The following is a 14,027-nucleotide window of genomic DNA, read 5'->3' on the forward strand; positions in this document are numbered from 1 at the left end:
CTCACACCATTTGGTTTAACCTTCCCTTATTCCACATTCCTCATGCACATGGGATTCAAAAGCAGTTCTTGTGCTGTTTTCCTGCCTCTATAAGAACATCTTCCCTCCAAAGCTTCCTTTCCATAAAATAAAATCAAATAGTTTCATTTACGTGAATTCATGGATCTAAGTGGGAAAGCCAACAGAAATATTGGAAGGCTCCTCATAGGGTCAGTCTCCTGGGAGAGCTTTCTGTCTGTAAGTGACCAGCTAACCAACTCCAGCCATATGAAGAAAAATATCTTCAACATGCATTATATACACCAATTATTAAATCACTGTGTTCTGTTGGATAAATTATAAGTTTGACAGGGATTTGTTCTGGGAGGGAAAGTAGCAACTCCTGTATTAGTAGGAATGTGATATTTCTTGGGTTTAGGATCCTCTGAAAATATGAATCATATCTGACTGTAGGCATTCTTCTCTTTTTTCTCTTCTCTTTGTAATATAAAGGTGGATTGGTCCACTCCAGTGGACCTACCACTTTGCAACCTGAAGGAGTTCTGGAAGTCATGGAATCAGTCCATTCCAAAACATACAAACTTTTTCCACACACACCAATGACACATTACTGAAATGGCAGCTAGATTCACGTCTGGTATAGTGAATCAAATCATGAAACAAACCAAACTCAAAGCTCATCTTGCTCTAACATTGGCAGAAGGACATAATGCAAATCATCTTCTCCTGTAGCTCTTTGCATTGAAGATCCAGGTAAACCTCACAAGAATTTATAAGATGCTCACATGCAACATAAAACAATGAGGCCAACAAAACCATGTCCTATTAAAAACACCTTTCCAGATTTCCAGAATTTAATGATAAAAAAAAAATAATCACCACTGTGTAATTCAGAGGAAGAAAGAAAAAAAACCATCCCCATTCTTTTTCTAAAGCGCAGTCTCTTCCAAGAAAAAAAAAAAACAGTAATCTGATTAGCGCCCTTAGCTCAAGGCAAGACATGCAAATATCTACATGAGAGATCACTACAGGATCCTTCTCTGATTTCCATTCCTATAAGCATGCCTGGAATTTTCATCATTGACATTCAGGAAAACATGCAATGGAGTCAATTTTCAGTGCCCATCACAGCAGGATTTTAAAAAAAGCAAAACCTGTGTGCCAGGCTGAACTACTTTTCTGTAAATGTGGGGTCAAGGAAAGACAAAAAGCTGTGAATGGACATTCTGCTGAAAGTAAGGCCTTGCTTTTGGGGTTTGGCTGCCTTGTTTCAGAGCCAGCTTCCACAGTCCACCTGACTGGCCTTTTAGCAAATTGCTGAGTGAAGCCTCAGTGGGGCTTGGAGTCCTCTACACTCAGGAGCTGCTCCTAAGCTTGCTGGGTGTACCTTGGTCTCTCCTTGAGCTCTGCTGCAGCTTTGCCTGGGCCTTTCCACCTGCTTGGCTCACTTGGATACTGATCCTGGCCTGCAGATTGGAACTACTGCCTTGATCCTGGGCATGTCTTATCCCTCTGGATTTGGCTGGCAATCCCTGGACTTGTGCCTATCCCTAATTGTTCTCACAGAGCTTATCTGCTGTCCTTGCCCACACCGTAGGTGGACTGCAGGCCTGACAGTGCCCTCACTGTCTCTGCCTTACCTTCTGGGGATCCCTTCAACATGGGCAAAATAACTGAATTTATTTCCAATCCATAAGAGGTTCCCAATCAATAACAGACTAGGGGAGTGAGAAAGAAAGAAAGAACAGAACCAGAAACCTTTTTCCCCATCCCTGCCTCTCCACGCTCCCATCTTCTCCCTCCCTGAGCAGGGCTGGGGAACAGGGAATGGGGACTGCAGGGGGAATCCTCTCCACAAGTGCAATCTTCCAGGAACAAAGTGCTTCAGCATGGGATCCCCTGAGGCTGCAGCTCCTGCCACGAGCCTTCTCCATGGGGGAATCTCCACAGGATGCAGCTTCCTTCAGGGCACAATCACCTGCTGCCAAGGGGGCTCTCCTCAGGCTGCAGTGTGGATATCTGCTGCAGTGTGACCCTGCTAGGGCCTGCAGGGTCTCAGTCTACATCAGCACGGTCCTCTCCAGGGAAAGCATGGCAATGTCTGCCCTGGTGCCTGGAGCATCTTGTCCCCTTCCTTCTTCACTGACCTGGCTGTCTGCAAGGCTGTTTCCCTCACATTTCTCTCTCTGTCCTCGCACTCACAGTTGCTTGCACTGGTCTTTACCCTTCTTTAAATGAGTTGTCACACAGATGTCACCAGCAGCACTGGTGGGCAGAGCCTTGGCCAATGGTGGATCTAGTTTGGGGGTAACAGGGACTGGTTCTGTGTGACACGGGGGCACGTTCTGGTCTCTTCTCACACAAACCACCCCTGCAGCCTCCCAGCTGCCAAAACCTTGCCCCTGAACCCCACTCAGATCACACAGACATTTGCTGGCTGTCTTGTGGCAAGAGGCTCAGGCTCAATGCTGAATGGGCTTTGAGTTACCTGCTCTACTGGAAGGTGTCCCTGCCTATGGCAGGGCGTTGGAACTGAATGGTCTTTAAGGCCCCCTTCAACCCAAACCTTTCTGCGATTCTGCGATTCCATGAATGAGCTTAAAAGAGCTGAATTTAATGAGTTGGATTTAAACAGCAGCTCCACAGGTTTCTTTTACTAAAAGGGAAGTGATACATATTTGCTCACCTTTTTCTCTTGGAAGTGTCTGTCTATAGCATGCTACAGAGCTGTTCTTGTCAAAGAACCAAACACACTTTTATATTTCTTCAAGGTGAAAATGAGATTTTAAAATGGATGAGAAAGTAACTGCTTTGCCCTAAATTGTATAAGTGTGAGAACTTCAAAAACTCTCATACAGGTACGCTTGCAATATTTGGATGCAGAATGTTCTAATCGATTTTTACAACTTTCTAAGGACGATCTTCTGTGAGTTTTGGACCCAGTTTTTAAACCTATCAGACCAGAACAATATTTGATTGGTTTGCAAGATTTGACAGCAGGGAATTTGCATATTTACTGCCAAATTTCACCAGAGAAGTTTGCAGATGTGATGGTCGTAAAGTCATTCAAACCAGTATCAAAAGAAACTGAATGTAGAGCCAGACCTTCGAATCACTGTGCCACAAATTGGTAAAAAAACCCCTAGAATCTAAGAAAGTAATGAAACATATCAGATTACATTGCTCTCACTTAAAAAAATTACTAATATTTTTAATGAGAAGAAAAAAAGAGTTTGTACCAATACTAAAATGAAATAATTTAAAAAATATTATTCACTTTATATTAATTATATAATTATTTATTTTGATGTGTATTATAATAATCAGTATCTGGACATAACATGCACATAACACATAGAGTCGTATATATATGAAATATATAAACAAATATACATTTATCTGAGGTGAATGGTCACAAAGTTTTACTTCTACAGGTGCATAATGAAAACAGTTTTATCACTTCCCTAGGCAATCACAGATTACCTTAAGCATTGTGAAATGCAGACAACCCAAAGAAACAACCTAGAAAGCACCTCAAAATTTCTCATTTGATCACTGCTGACAGCTTCTTACTGTGCTACTGACAGCTACTTGTGCCACTGCGTTTCTGAAGAGCCTTGGTGTGCTTCCTTCCGTATTCTGGGCTACGCATGAAAACCAAGTTCCAAAGCCTTTTAAGGAATCCAAGCCTCTCCACTTACTTAGAAGACTCGTATCACCTTGGATGTGGAAAGTGTTTGAATTAACTCATTTAGCATATAAAACAGAACTTCAAAAACATGCATATTCCAAAGGAGAGCAAAATTGTGCCTCAAATAATGCTTGTGCTTGCCCCTGTATGTAATGTTGTGTATTCCCAGATCTTAAATTCATTAGGCTAATTCCACATCTATTCTGGAGGCGGGTAAAAAATGTACCTGTGAGGAACTCTGTGAAATTGGTTTCATTTTCTCTGTTCTGATTCTTCCACAGAGATTTCTCGTTCTCTACTGGGACACTTAGATGAAACATGCAATGAAAATTAAAATCCTTTAAATTTCCCATAGACAAAAGAAAAACATGGTAATTGTCTTTGCAGCAGTAACTTGAAAATATCTGATAAAGAGAAGACCAACACAACTATTATAAAGAGGCCATGGCAACTTTGTCTCAGAAACCCTGAAGAGATAACAGTGCAACAAAGGGAGACATTAAGGCATTAGATAGAAAAGCAAATCTAGATATGTAAAGAAGGACACCAGACATTGGAGTGGAAACCCACATTTGTAAACACCACAGTTCACCTGCTCAATAGCCCTTCCAATGCATATCCTTCGACAAAAATGAAACCTATGTAATTGAATCTTGACCTGATTTGCATGCTTAGACCAAGCAGCCGATACGTCAACCAGGAAAACAAGATGTAAAACAGCAGAAATATTAAATGTCATTAGGATACTTCTGCCCCTGAGATAAATAGGTGAGCATTGCCCATAACAGCTCCTTGGCATTGGAGTGCCTGCCAGATCTGAGACTTTCAGGAGCCCAGGAGAAGCTCAGTAATAATCACAAGCTCTTCAGTTGCAATGATGACATCTTTTGCTCTCCTTTGTCTATCAATTGCTATAATTGAATGCATGGCAGGAATTCTAGGAAATGGAATTATCTTGGCTGCCAGTTCATCGAGCTGCATTGGGAGCAAAATCTGGCTCCCATATGATATGATCGTGATCTCGCTGAGTTCATCTAGATTCATTTTGCAGGCATGGATTACACTGGATTCCTTAATGACTATATTTTATGAAAACTTCTTTTATACAGAAAATGTGTACCTAGTTCCCAAGACAATTTTTACCTTTCTGAACTACTCCAGCCTCTGGTTTGGAGCCTGGCTTAGTGTCTTCTATTGCATCAAGGTTGCCAGTTTTACACAGTCTTTCTTCATCTGGCTGAAGCTGAGAATTGCCAGGCTGGTGCCCTGGATGCTGCTCACATCATGGCTCTGCTCCTTCACAGCTGCAATTTCCTTTGTCTGGGATGACCACAGTGTGCACGAGAACATCACTGCCCCTTCATCCATGACAAACCCTTCAGCATGGACAACCACAAGGAAAGACAGTTTGGGTTTATTAATCCTTATCTGTAATGCTGGTATAGGTATGCCTCTAATACTGTCTGTTGTTTCAAGTGTACTGCTGATTCGGTCTCTGTGGATACACACCAGACGCATGCAAAATAATGCAAGCGGCTTCAGGGATCCCAGCTTAGAGGCCCATATGAAAGCCATCAAGTCAGTCTGCTCCTTCCTTTTCCTTTACATTATATACTTTATTTGTGTTCTTATCATATTATTTAACATTTTTTCACGTTTAAGCAATGGAGAAATGATTTGTGTGGTTTTAATGGCTGCCTGCCCTACAGGACATTCCTTTGTCATAATTTGGAGCAATCCCAAATTTCAACAGCTGCCAGCTAGGATTTGGCATCACACTAACTGTCATGGCAGAATTGCACCCATGTAAAAGACAGTGCCTTAGCCTGGACTTTCTAGTTTATATCCAGAACAATTAAATTGAAATCATCAGAGGGATAAATAACAGATGTTGGAATGAGTAGATTAGGGCCTTGATCAGCAACCAATAGGAAGGTAGGAATTTGCTTTATGTAGATGTCAGTCTTGCTAAGAATAATTGTGTATGTTGCCTATTATCAGCTGTACTTTCATTGGAAATCATGACAATTTCCCTAAGAGAGCAGAAAAACAGAGACAAGACTCAGACTAGTATGGAATCTCTTGAAATGACTGAGGTTAGAACACCTGATACAAATATAATAGACTGGCTTAGCACAGGCATGGACACATTCTATGAACATAAGGCTTCAATGCAGTTTCTGGTTACTAAAACATTCTCAAGAAGATTCTGAGGAATTCCCAATATTTTCAGAATATCTCATTCATCATTTCAAATCTGGTTGAATTCTAGTAAAATATTTGCTGATTCTAATGGTGTTTCTAACATTCCAGCATGGTTCAGGAAGAATGACATGGCCTTTTGAGATTCCTCTTCTTGCTGAAAAAGTGATCTGTGTCACTGCATTATTGTTACATCAGAACTGGAGGTTCAGAATCCTTTCCAGCTGCAGGGGGATTTTACATACTGCTAAAGTAATTGACACAGAAACATCCTGGACTAGGGTCTTGTGTTCATTAAGCTCATCCTGATTCAATGTGTCTGGTTTGGATGTTGTCAATCTGTGTGAAGCAATGTACCTGTAATTGTGTTGAGTCTGTACCTGTGTTGCTTTTTTCTAAAAATTAAAATCTAACTAATCAAAGGATAACTTGGGGTGGAGCCTTCCTTTCCCTCATGACATAAACTTGGCCACAGGTGACACCACTGGCTTGCATAAATATTTTTAATGCCACTTTACAGACATGCTGAAAGTTGAGCCCATGGCAATGGCACCCTGACATGCCATTGTCAGCACCATGCACTGTCACCATGCTGGTTCCCGGCCCAGCACCACACGAGACACCCATGTTGGGAGGGTTGTCCATCCTCTGCCCTTCCCTGCTCTCCCCTCACCGGCCTTCAGGAACAAACCTCAGAGCTCTCTGACCACACCAACAGGCAGAACACGTGGGCTGTGCTCAACCCACAACCCGTGTGTGCTGTCCTGCTCCGGCCTGAGCTCTGAGGCACACGGCTGCTCAGCAGGGACACCCTGAACAGCTGCTCTCACACCATTTGGTTTAACCTTCCCTTATTCCAAATTCCTCATGCACATGGGATTCAAAAGCAGTTCTTGTGCTGTTTTCCTGCCTCTTTAAGTACATCTTCCCTCCATAGCTTCCTTTCCATAAAATAAAATCAAATAGTTTCATTTACATGAATTCATGGATCTAAGTGGGAAAGCCAACAGAAATAGTGGAAGGCTCCTCATAGTGTCAGTCTTCTGGGAGACCTTTCTGTCTGTAAGTGACCAGCTAACCAACTCCAGCCATATGAAGAAAAATATCTTCAACATGCATTATATACACCAATTATTAAATCACTGTGTTCTGTTGGATAAATTATAAGTTTGACAGGGATTTGTTCTGGGAAGGAAAGTAGCAACTCCTGTATTAGTAGGAATGTGATATTTCTTGGGTTTAGGATCCTCTGAAAATATGAATCATGTCTGACTGTAGGCATTTTTCTCTTTTTTCTCTCCTCTTTGTAATATAAAGGTGGATTGGTCCACTCCAGTGGACCTACCACTTTGCAACCTGAAGGAGTTCTGGAAGTCATGGAATCAGTCCATTCCAAAACATACAAACTTTTTCCACACACACCAATGACACATTACTGCAATAGCAGCTTGATTCACGTCTGGTATAGTGAATCAAATCATGAAACAAACCAAACTCAAAGCTCATCTTGCTCTAACATTGGCAGAAGGACATAATGCAAATCATCTTCTCCTGTAGCTCTTTGCATTGAAGATCCAGGTAAACCTCACAAGAATTTATAAGATGCTCACATGCAACATAAAACAATGAGGCCAACAAAACCATGTCCTATTAAAAACACCTTTCCAGATTTCCAGAATTTAATATTAAAAGAAATCACCACTGTGTAATTCAGAGGAAGAAAGAAAAAAAAATCCCCATTTTTTTCTAAAGCGCAGTCTCTTCCAAAGAAAAAAAACCAGTAATCTGATTAGAGTCCTTAGCTCAAGGCAAGACATGCAAATATCTACATGAGAGATCACTACAGGATCCTTCTCTGACTTCCATTCCTATAAGCATGCCTGGAATTTTCTTGTTTCAGAGCCAGCTTCCGCAGTCCACCTGACTGGCCTTTTAGCAAATTGCTGAGTGAAGCCTCAGTGGGGCTTGGAGTCATTTACATTCAGGAGCTGCTCCTAAGCTTGCTGGGTGTACCTTGGTCTCTCCTTGGGCTCTGCTGCAGCTTTGCCTGGGCCTTTCCACCTGCTTGGCTCACTTGGATACTGATCCTGGCCTGCAGATTGGAATTACTGCCTTGATCCTGGGCATGTCTTATCCCTCTGGATATGGCTGGCAATCCCTGGACTTGTGCCTATCCCTAATTGTTCTCACAGAGCTTATCTGCTGTCCTTGCCCACACCGTAGGTGGGCTGCAGGCCTGACAGTGCCCTTACTGTCTCTGCCTTACCTTCTGGGGATCCCTTCAACATGGGCAAAATAACTGAATTTATTTCCAATCCATAAGAGATTCCCAATCAATAACAGACTAGGGGAGTGAGAAAGAAAGAAAGAACAGAACCAGAAACCTTTTTCCCCATCCCTGCCTCTCCACGCTCCCATCTTCTCCCTCCCTGAGCAGGGCTGGGGAACAGGGAATGGGGACTGCAGGGGGAATCCTCTCCACAAGTGCAATCTTCCAGGAACAAAGTGCTTCAGCATGGGATCCCCTGAGGCTGCAGCTCCTGCCACGAGCCTTCTCCATGGGGGAATCTCCACAGGATGCAGCTTCCTTCAGGGCACAATCACCTGCTGCCAAGGAGGCTCTCCTCAGGCTGCAGTATGGATATCTGCTGCAGTGTGACCCTGCTAGGGCCTGCAGGGTCTCAGTCTACATCAGCACGGTCCTCTCCAGGGAAAGCATGGCAATGTCTGCCCTGGTGCCTGGAGCATCTTGTCCCCTTCCTTCTTCACTGACCTGGCTGTCTGCAAGGCTGTTTCCCTCACATTTCTCTCTCTGCCCTCGCACTCACAGTTGCTTGCACTGGTCTTTACCCCTCTTTAAATGAGTTGTCACACAGATGTCACCGGCAGCACTGGTGGGCAGAGCCTTGGCCAATGGTGTGTCTAGTTTGGGGGTAACAGGGACTGGTTCTGTTTGACACGGGGGCACGTTCTGGTCTCTTCTCACACAAACCACCCCTGCAGCCTCCCAGCTGCCAAAACCTTGCCCCTGAACCCCACTCAGATCACACAGACATTTGCTGGCTGTCTTGTGGCAAGAGGCTCAGGCTCAACGCTGAATGGGCTTTGAGTTGCCTGCTCTACAGGAAGGTGTCCCTGCCTATGGCAGGGCGTTGAAACTGAATGGTCTTTAGGGCCCCCTTCAACTCAAACCTTTCTGTGATTCTGTGATTCCATGAGTGAGCTTAAAAGAGCTGAATTTAATGAGCTGGATTTAAACAGCAGCTCCACAGGTTTCTTTTACTAAAAGGGAAGTGATACATATTTGCTCACCTTTTTCTCTTGGAAGTGTCTGTCTATAGCATGCTACAGAGCTGTTCTTGTCAAAAAACCAAACACACTTTTATATTTCTTCAAGGTGAAAGTGAGATTTTAAAATGGATGAGAAAGGAACTGCTTTTCAAAAGATTTTCATGCCATAAATTGTATAAGTATGAGAACTTCAAAAACTCTCATACAGGTACGCTTGCAATATTTGGATGCAGAATGTTCTAATCGATTTTTACAACTTTCTAAGGACGATCTTCTGTGAGTTTTGGACCCAGTTTTTAAACCTATCAGACCAGAACAATATTTGATTGGTTTGCAAGATTTGACAGCAGGGAATTTGCATATTTACTGCCAAATTTCACCAGAGAAGTTTGCAGGTGTGATAGTCGTAAAGTCATTCAAACCGGTATCAAAAGAAACTGAATGTAGAGCCAGACCTTCGAATCACTGTGCCACAAATTGGTAAAAACCCCCTAGAATCTAAGAAAGTAATGAAACATATCAGATTACATTGCTCTCACTTAAAAAAATTACTAATATTTTTAATGAGAAGAAAAAAAGAGTTTGTACCAATACTAAAATGAAATAATTTAAAAAATATTGCTCACTTTATATTAATTATTTAATTATTTATTTTGATGTGTATTATAATAATCAGTATCTGGACATAACATGCACATAACACATAGAGTCGTATATATATGAAATATATAAACAAATATACATTTATCTGAGGGGAATGGTCACAAAGTTTTACTTCTACAGGTGCATAATGAAAACAGTTTTATCACTTCCCTAGGCAATCACAGATTACCTTAAGCATTGTGAAATGCAGACAACCCAAAGAAACAACCTAGAAAGCACCTCAAAATTTCTCATTTGATCACTGCTGACAGCTTCTTACTGTGCTAGCAACCTGTGTCACTGCATTTCTGAAGAGCTTTTGTGTGTTTCCTTCTGTGTTCTGGGCTACAGACAAAATGTTAAGTCTCTAAGTTTTTCAATGAACTCAAGCCTCTCCACTCAACTGTTTCTTTCCAGATGGGGAAAGAGTTTTAATTCAGTTCTTTTAGCAAGTATAGAAGAATTTTAAAGGCATGCATATTCCATATGGAGCAAAACGGACTTGATTAACAGGTTGTCATTGCTCCTGTATCCAGTGTTGTATATTGCCAGATCTTAAATTCCTTGGGAAATTCCTGCACTTTTTGAATATGCTTGCGAAAAACAGGCAAGTGAAGTACTCTGATAAAATGATTTTCCTTTTGTCTGTGTTTATCTTCCCACAGATTTTTGTCCTCTTTTGGGACAATCTGAGCAAGCACACAATGATCAGTATAATACTTAAAAATATCAATACACAAAAAAGAAAGTGTGAAAATCCTCCTTGCAGCAACAATTTGAATATACCAAATAAAGCAAAGGAGCTGCTCTTAGATAAGGAGTTGTAATGACAAGTATTTGTCACAAACCCGGTAGCCGTATCTCTGCAAGACAGGGAGAGATTAAGGCATCAGGTATAAAAAACAAGTCTAGACATGTAAAGAAGGACATAACCAATGGAGTGCAAGCCCACATTTGTAGACACCAGAGCACACCTGCTCCATAACCCTTCCGGTGTAAATCCCTTCACCATTTCAATGCAAACTCCTCGGCCAAATTGGAAAAAACTGTTATTCAATCTTCATTCAATTTGCATGCTTCAACAAATCAACTGAGCGATCAACCCAGAAACAAGATGTAAAACAGCAGAAATATAAATGTCATTAGGATACCTCTGCCCCTGAGATAAATAGGTGAGCATTGCCCATAACAGCTCCCTGGCATTGGCAGTACCTGACAGACCCAAGGCTTTCAGGAGCCCAGGAGAAGCTGGGTAATAATCACAAGCCCTTCAGTTGCAATGACGACATCTTTTGCTATCCTTTGTCTATCAATTGCTATAATTGAGTCCCTGGCAGGAATTCTGGGAAATGGAATTATCTTGGCTGCCAGTTCATTGAGTTGCATTGGGAGCAAAACATGGCCTCCATATGATATGATCGTGATCTCGCTGAGTTCATCTAGATTCATTGTGCAGTCATGGAATACACTGGAATACTTAATGAGTATATTTTATGAAAACTTCTTTTGTCAAGAAAACGTGAATGTAGCTACCAAGATAATGTTTACATTTCTGAGCTACTCCAGCCTCTGGTTTGGAGCCTGGCTTAGTGTCTTCTATAGCATCAAGGTTGCCAGTTTTACACAGTCTTTCTTCATCTGGCTGAAGCTGAGAATTGCCAGGCTGGTGCCCTGGATGCTGCTCACATCATGGCTCTGCTCCTTCACAGCTGCAATTTCCTTTGTCTGGGATGACCACAGTGTGCACGAGAACATCACTGCTCCTTCATCCATGACAAACTCTTCAGCATGGACAACCACAAGGAAAGACAGTTTGGGTTTATTAATCCTTATCTCTAATGCTGGTATAGGTATGCCTTTAATACTGTCTGTTGTTTCAAGTGTACTGCTGATTCGGTCTCTGTGGATCCACACCAGACACATGCAAAATAATGCAAGTGGCTTCAGGGATCCCAGCTTGGAGGCCCATATGAAAGCCATCAAGTCAGTCTGCTCCTTCCTTGTCCTTTACATTATATACTTTGTTTGTGTTCTTTTCATATTATTTAACATTTTTTCACCTTTAAGCAATGGAGAAATGATTTGTGTGGTTTTAATGGCTGCCTGCCCTACAGCACACACATTGGTCTTAATTTGGAGCAATCCCAAATTTCAACAGCTGCCACCTAGGATTTGGCACCACATTAACTGTCATGGAAGAACTGCTTGCATGTAAAAGACAGTGACTTAGCCTGGACTTTCTACTTTAGATCCAGAACAATTAAATTGAAATCATCAGATGGATAAATAATAGATGTTGGAATGAGTAGATTAGAGCCTTGATCAGCAGTCAATAGGAAGGTAGGAATTTCTTTTGATTGGATGTTAGTCTTATTAAGAATAATTGTGTATGTTGTCTATCATCAGCTGTACTTTCCTTGGAAATCATCACAGTTTCTCTAAGACAGCAAAAAAACAGGGCCAAGACTCAGACTAGAATGGAATCACTTGAAATGCTTGAGGTTACAATACCTGATCCATAGAATAGACCACTTTAAGCACAGGCATGGACACATTCTGTGAACATAAGGCTTCAATGCAGTTTCTAGTTACTAAAACCTTCTCAAGAGGATTCTGAGGAATTCCCAATATTTTCAGAATATCTCATTCATCATTTTCAAATCTGATTGAATTCTCATAAAATATTTGCTGATTCTAAAGGTGTTTCTAACATTCCAGCATGGTTCAGGAAAGAATGACATGGCCTTTTGAGATTCCTCTTCTTGCTGAAAAAGTGATCTGTGTCACTGCATTATTGTTACATCAGAACTGGAGGTTCAGAATCCTTTCCAGCTGCAGTGGGATTTTACATACTGCTAAAGTAACGGAGACAGAAATGTACATGACCTGGGCCTTGTATTCATTATGGCCATCCTGATTCAATGTGTCTGGTTTGGATGTTGTCAATCTGTGTGAAGCAATGTACCTGTAATTGTGTTGAGTCTGTACCTGTGTTGCTTTTTTCTAAAAATTAAAATCTAACTAATCAAAGGATAACTTGGGGTGGAGCCTTCCTTTCCCTCATGACATAAACTTGGCCACAGGTGACACCACTGGCTTGCATAAATATTTTTAATGCCACTTTACAGACATGCTGAAAGTTGAGCCCATGGCAATGACACCCTGACATGCCATTGTCAGCACCATGCACTGTCACCATGCTGGTTCCCGGCCCAGCACCATGAGACACCCATCTTGGGAGGGTTGATCCATCCTCTGCCCTTCCCTGCTCTCCCCTCACCGGCCTTCAGGAACAAACCTCAGAGCTCTCTGACCACACCAACAGGCAGAACACGTGGGCTGTGCTCAACCCACAACCCGTGTGTGCTGTCCTGCTCCGGCCTGAGCTCTGAGGCACACGGCTGCTCAGCAGGGACACCCTGAACAGCTGCTCTCACACCATTTGGTTTAACCTTCCCTTATTCCACATTCCTCATGCACATGAGATTCAAAAGCAGTTCTTGTGCTGTTTTCCTGACTCTATAAGAACATCTTCCCTCCAAAGCTTCCTTTCCATAAAATAAAATCAAATAGTTTCATTTACATGAATTCATGGATCTAAGTGGGAAAGCCAACAGAAATATTGGAAGGCTCCTCATAGGGTCAGTCTCCTGGGAGACCTTTCTGTCTGTAAGTGACCAGCTAACCAACTCCAGCCATATGAAGAAAAATATCTTCAACATGCATTATATACACCAATTATTAAATCACTGTGTTCTGTTGGATAAATTATAAGTTTGACAGGGATTTGTTCTGGGAGGGAAAGTAGCAACTCCTGTATTAGTAGGAATGTGATATTTCTTGGGTTTAGGATCCTCTGAAGATATGAATCATATCTGACTGTAGGCATTTTTCTCTTTTTTCTCTTCTCTTTGTAATATAAAGGTGGATTGGTCCACTCCAGTGGACCTACCACTTTGCAACCTGAAGGAGTTCTGGAAGTCATGGAATCAGTCCATTCCAAAACATACAAACTTTTTCCACACACACCAATGACACACTACTGAAATGGCAGCTAGATTCACGTCTGGTATAGTGAATCAAATCATGAAACAAACCAAACTCAAAGCTCATCTTGCTCTAACATTGGCAGAAGGACATAATGCAAATCATCTTCTCCTGTAGCTCTTTGCATTGAAGATCCAGGTAAACCTCACAAGAA

At 41.9% G+C, this 14,027-nt stretch overlaps 1 protein-coding gene across 1 annotated transcript; it reads left to right on the plus strand.

The window, feature by feature from the left end:
* The first annotated feature begins 4,565 nt into the window (after positions 1-4,565).
* On the plus strand, positions 4,566-5,501 carry LOC131096913 (taste receptor type 2 member 40-like). The gene has a single exon (XM_058045547.1). It carries the CDS (start codon positions 4,566-4,568, stop codon positions 5,499-5,501), a length of 936 nt encoding a protein of 311 aa, XP_057901530.1.
* The last annotated feature ends 8,526 nt before the right edge of the window (positions 5,502-14,027 follow it).

Source organism: Melospiza georgiana, chromosome 2 (assembly GCF_028018845.1).
Source record: "Melospiza georgiana isolate bMelGeo1 chromosome 2, bMelGeo1.pri, whole genome shotgun sequence".
NCBI lineage: Eukaryota > Metazoa > Chordata > Aves > Passeriformes > Passerellidae > Melospiza > Melospiza georgiana.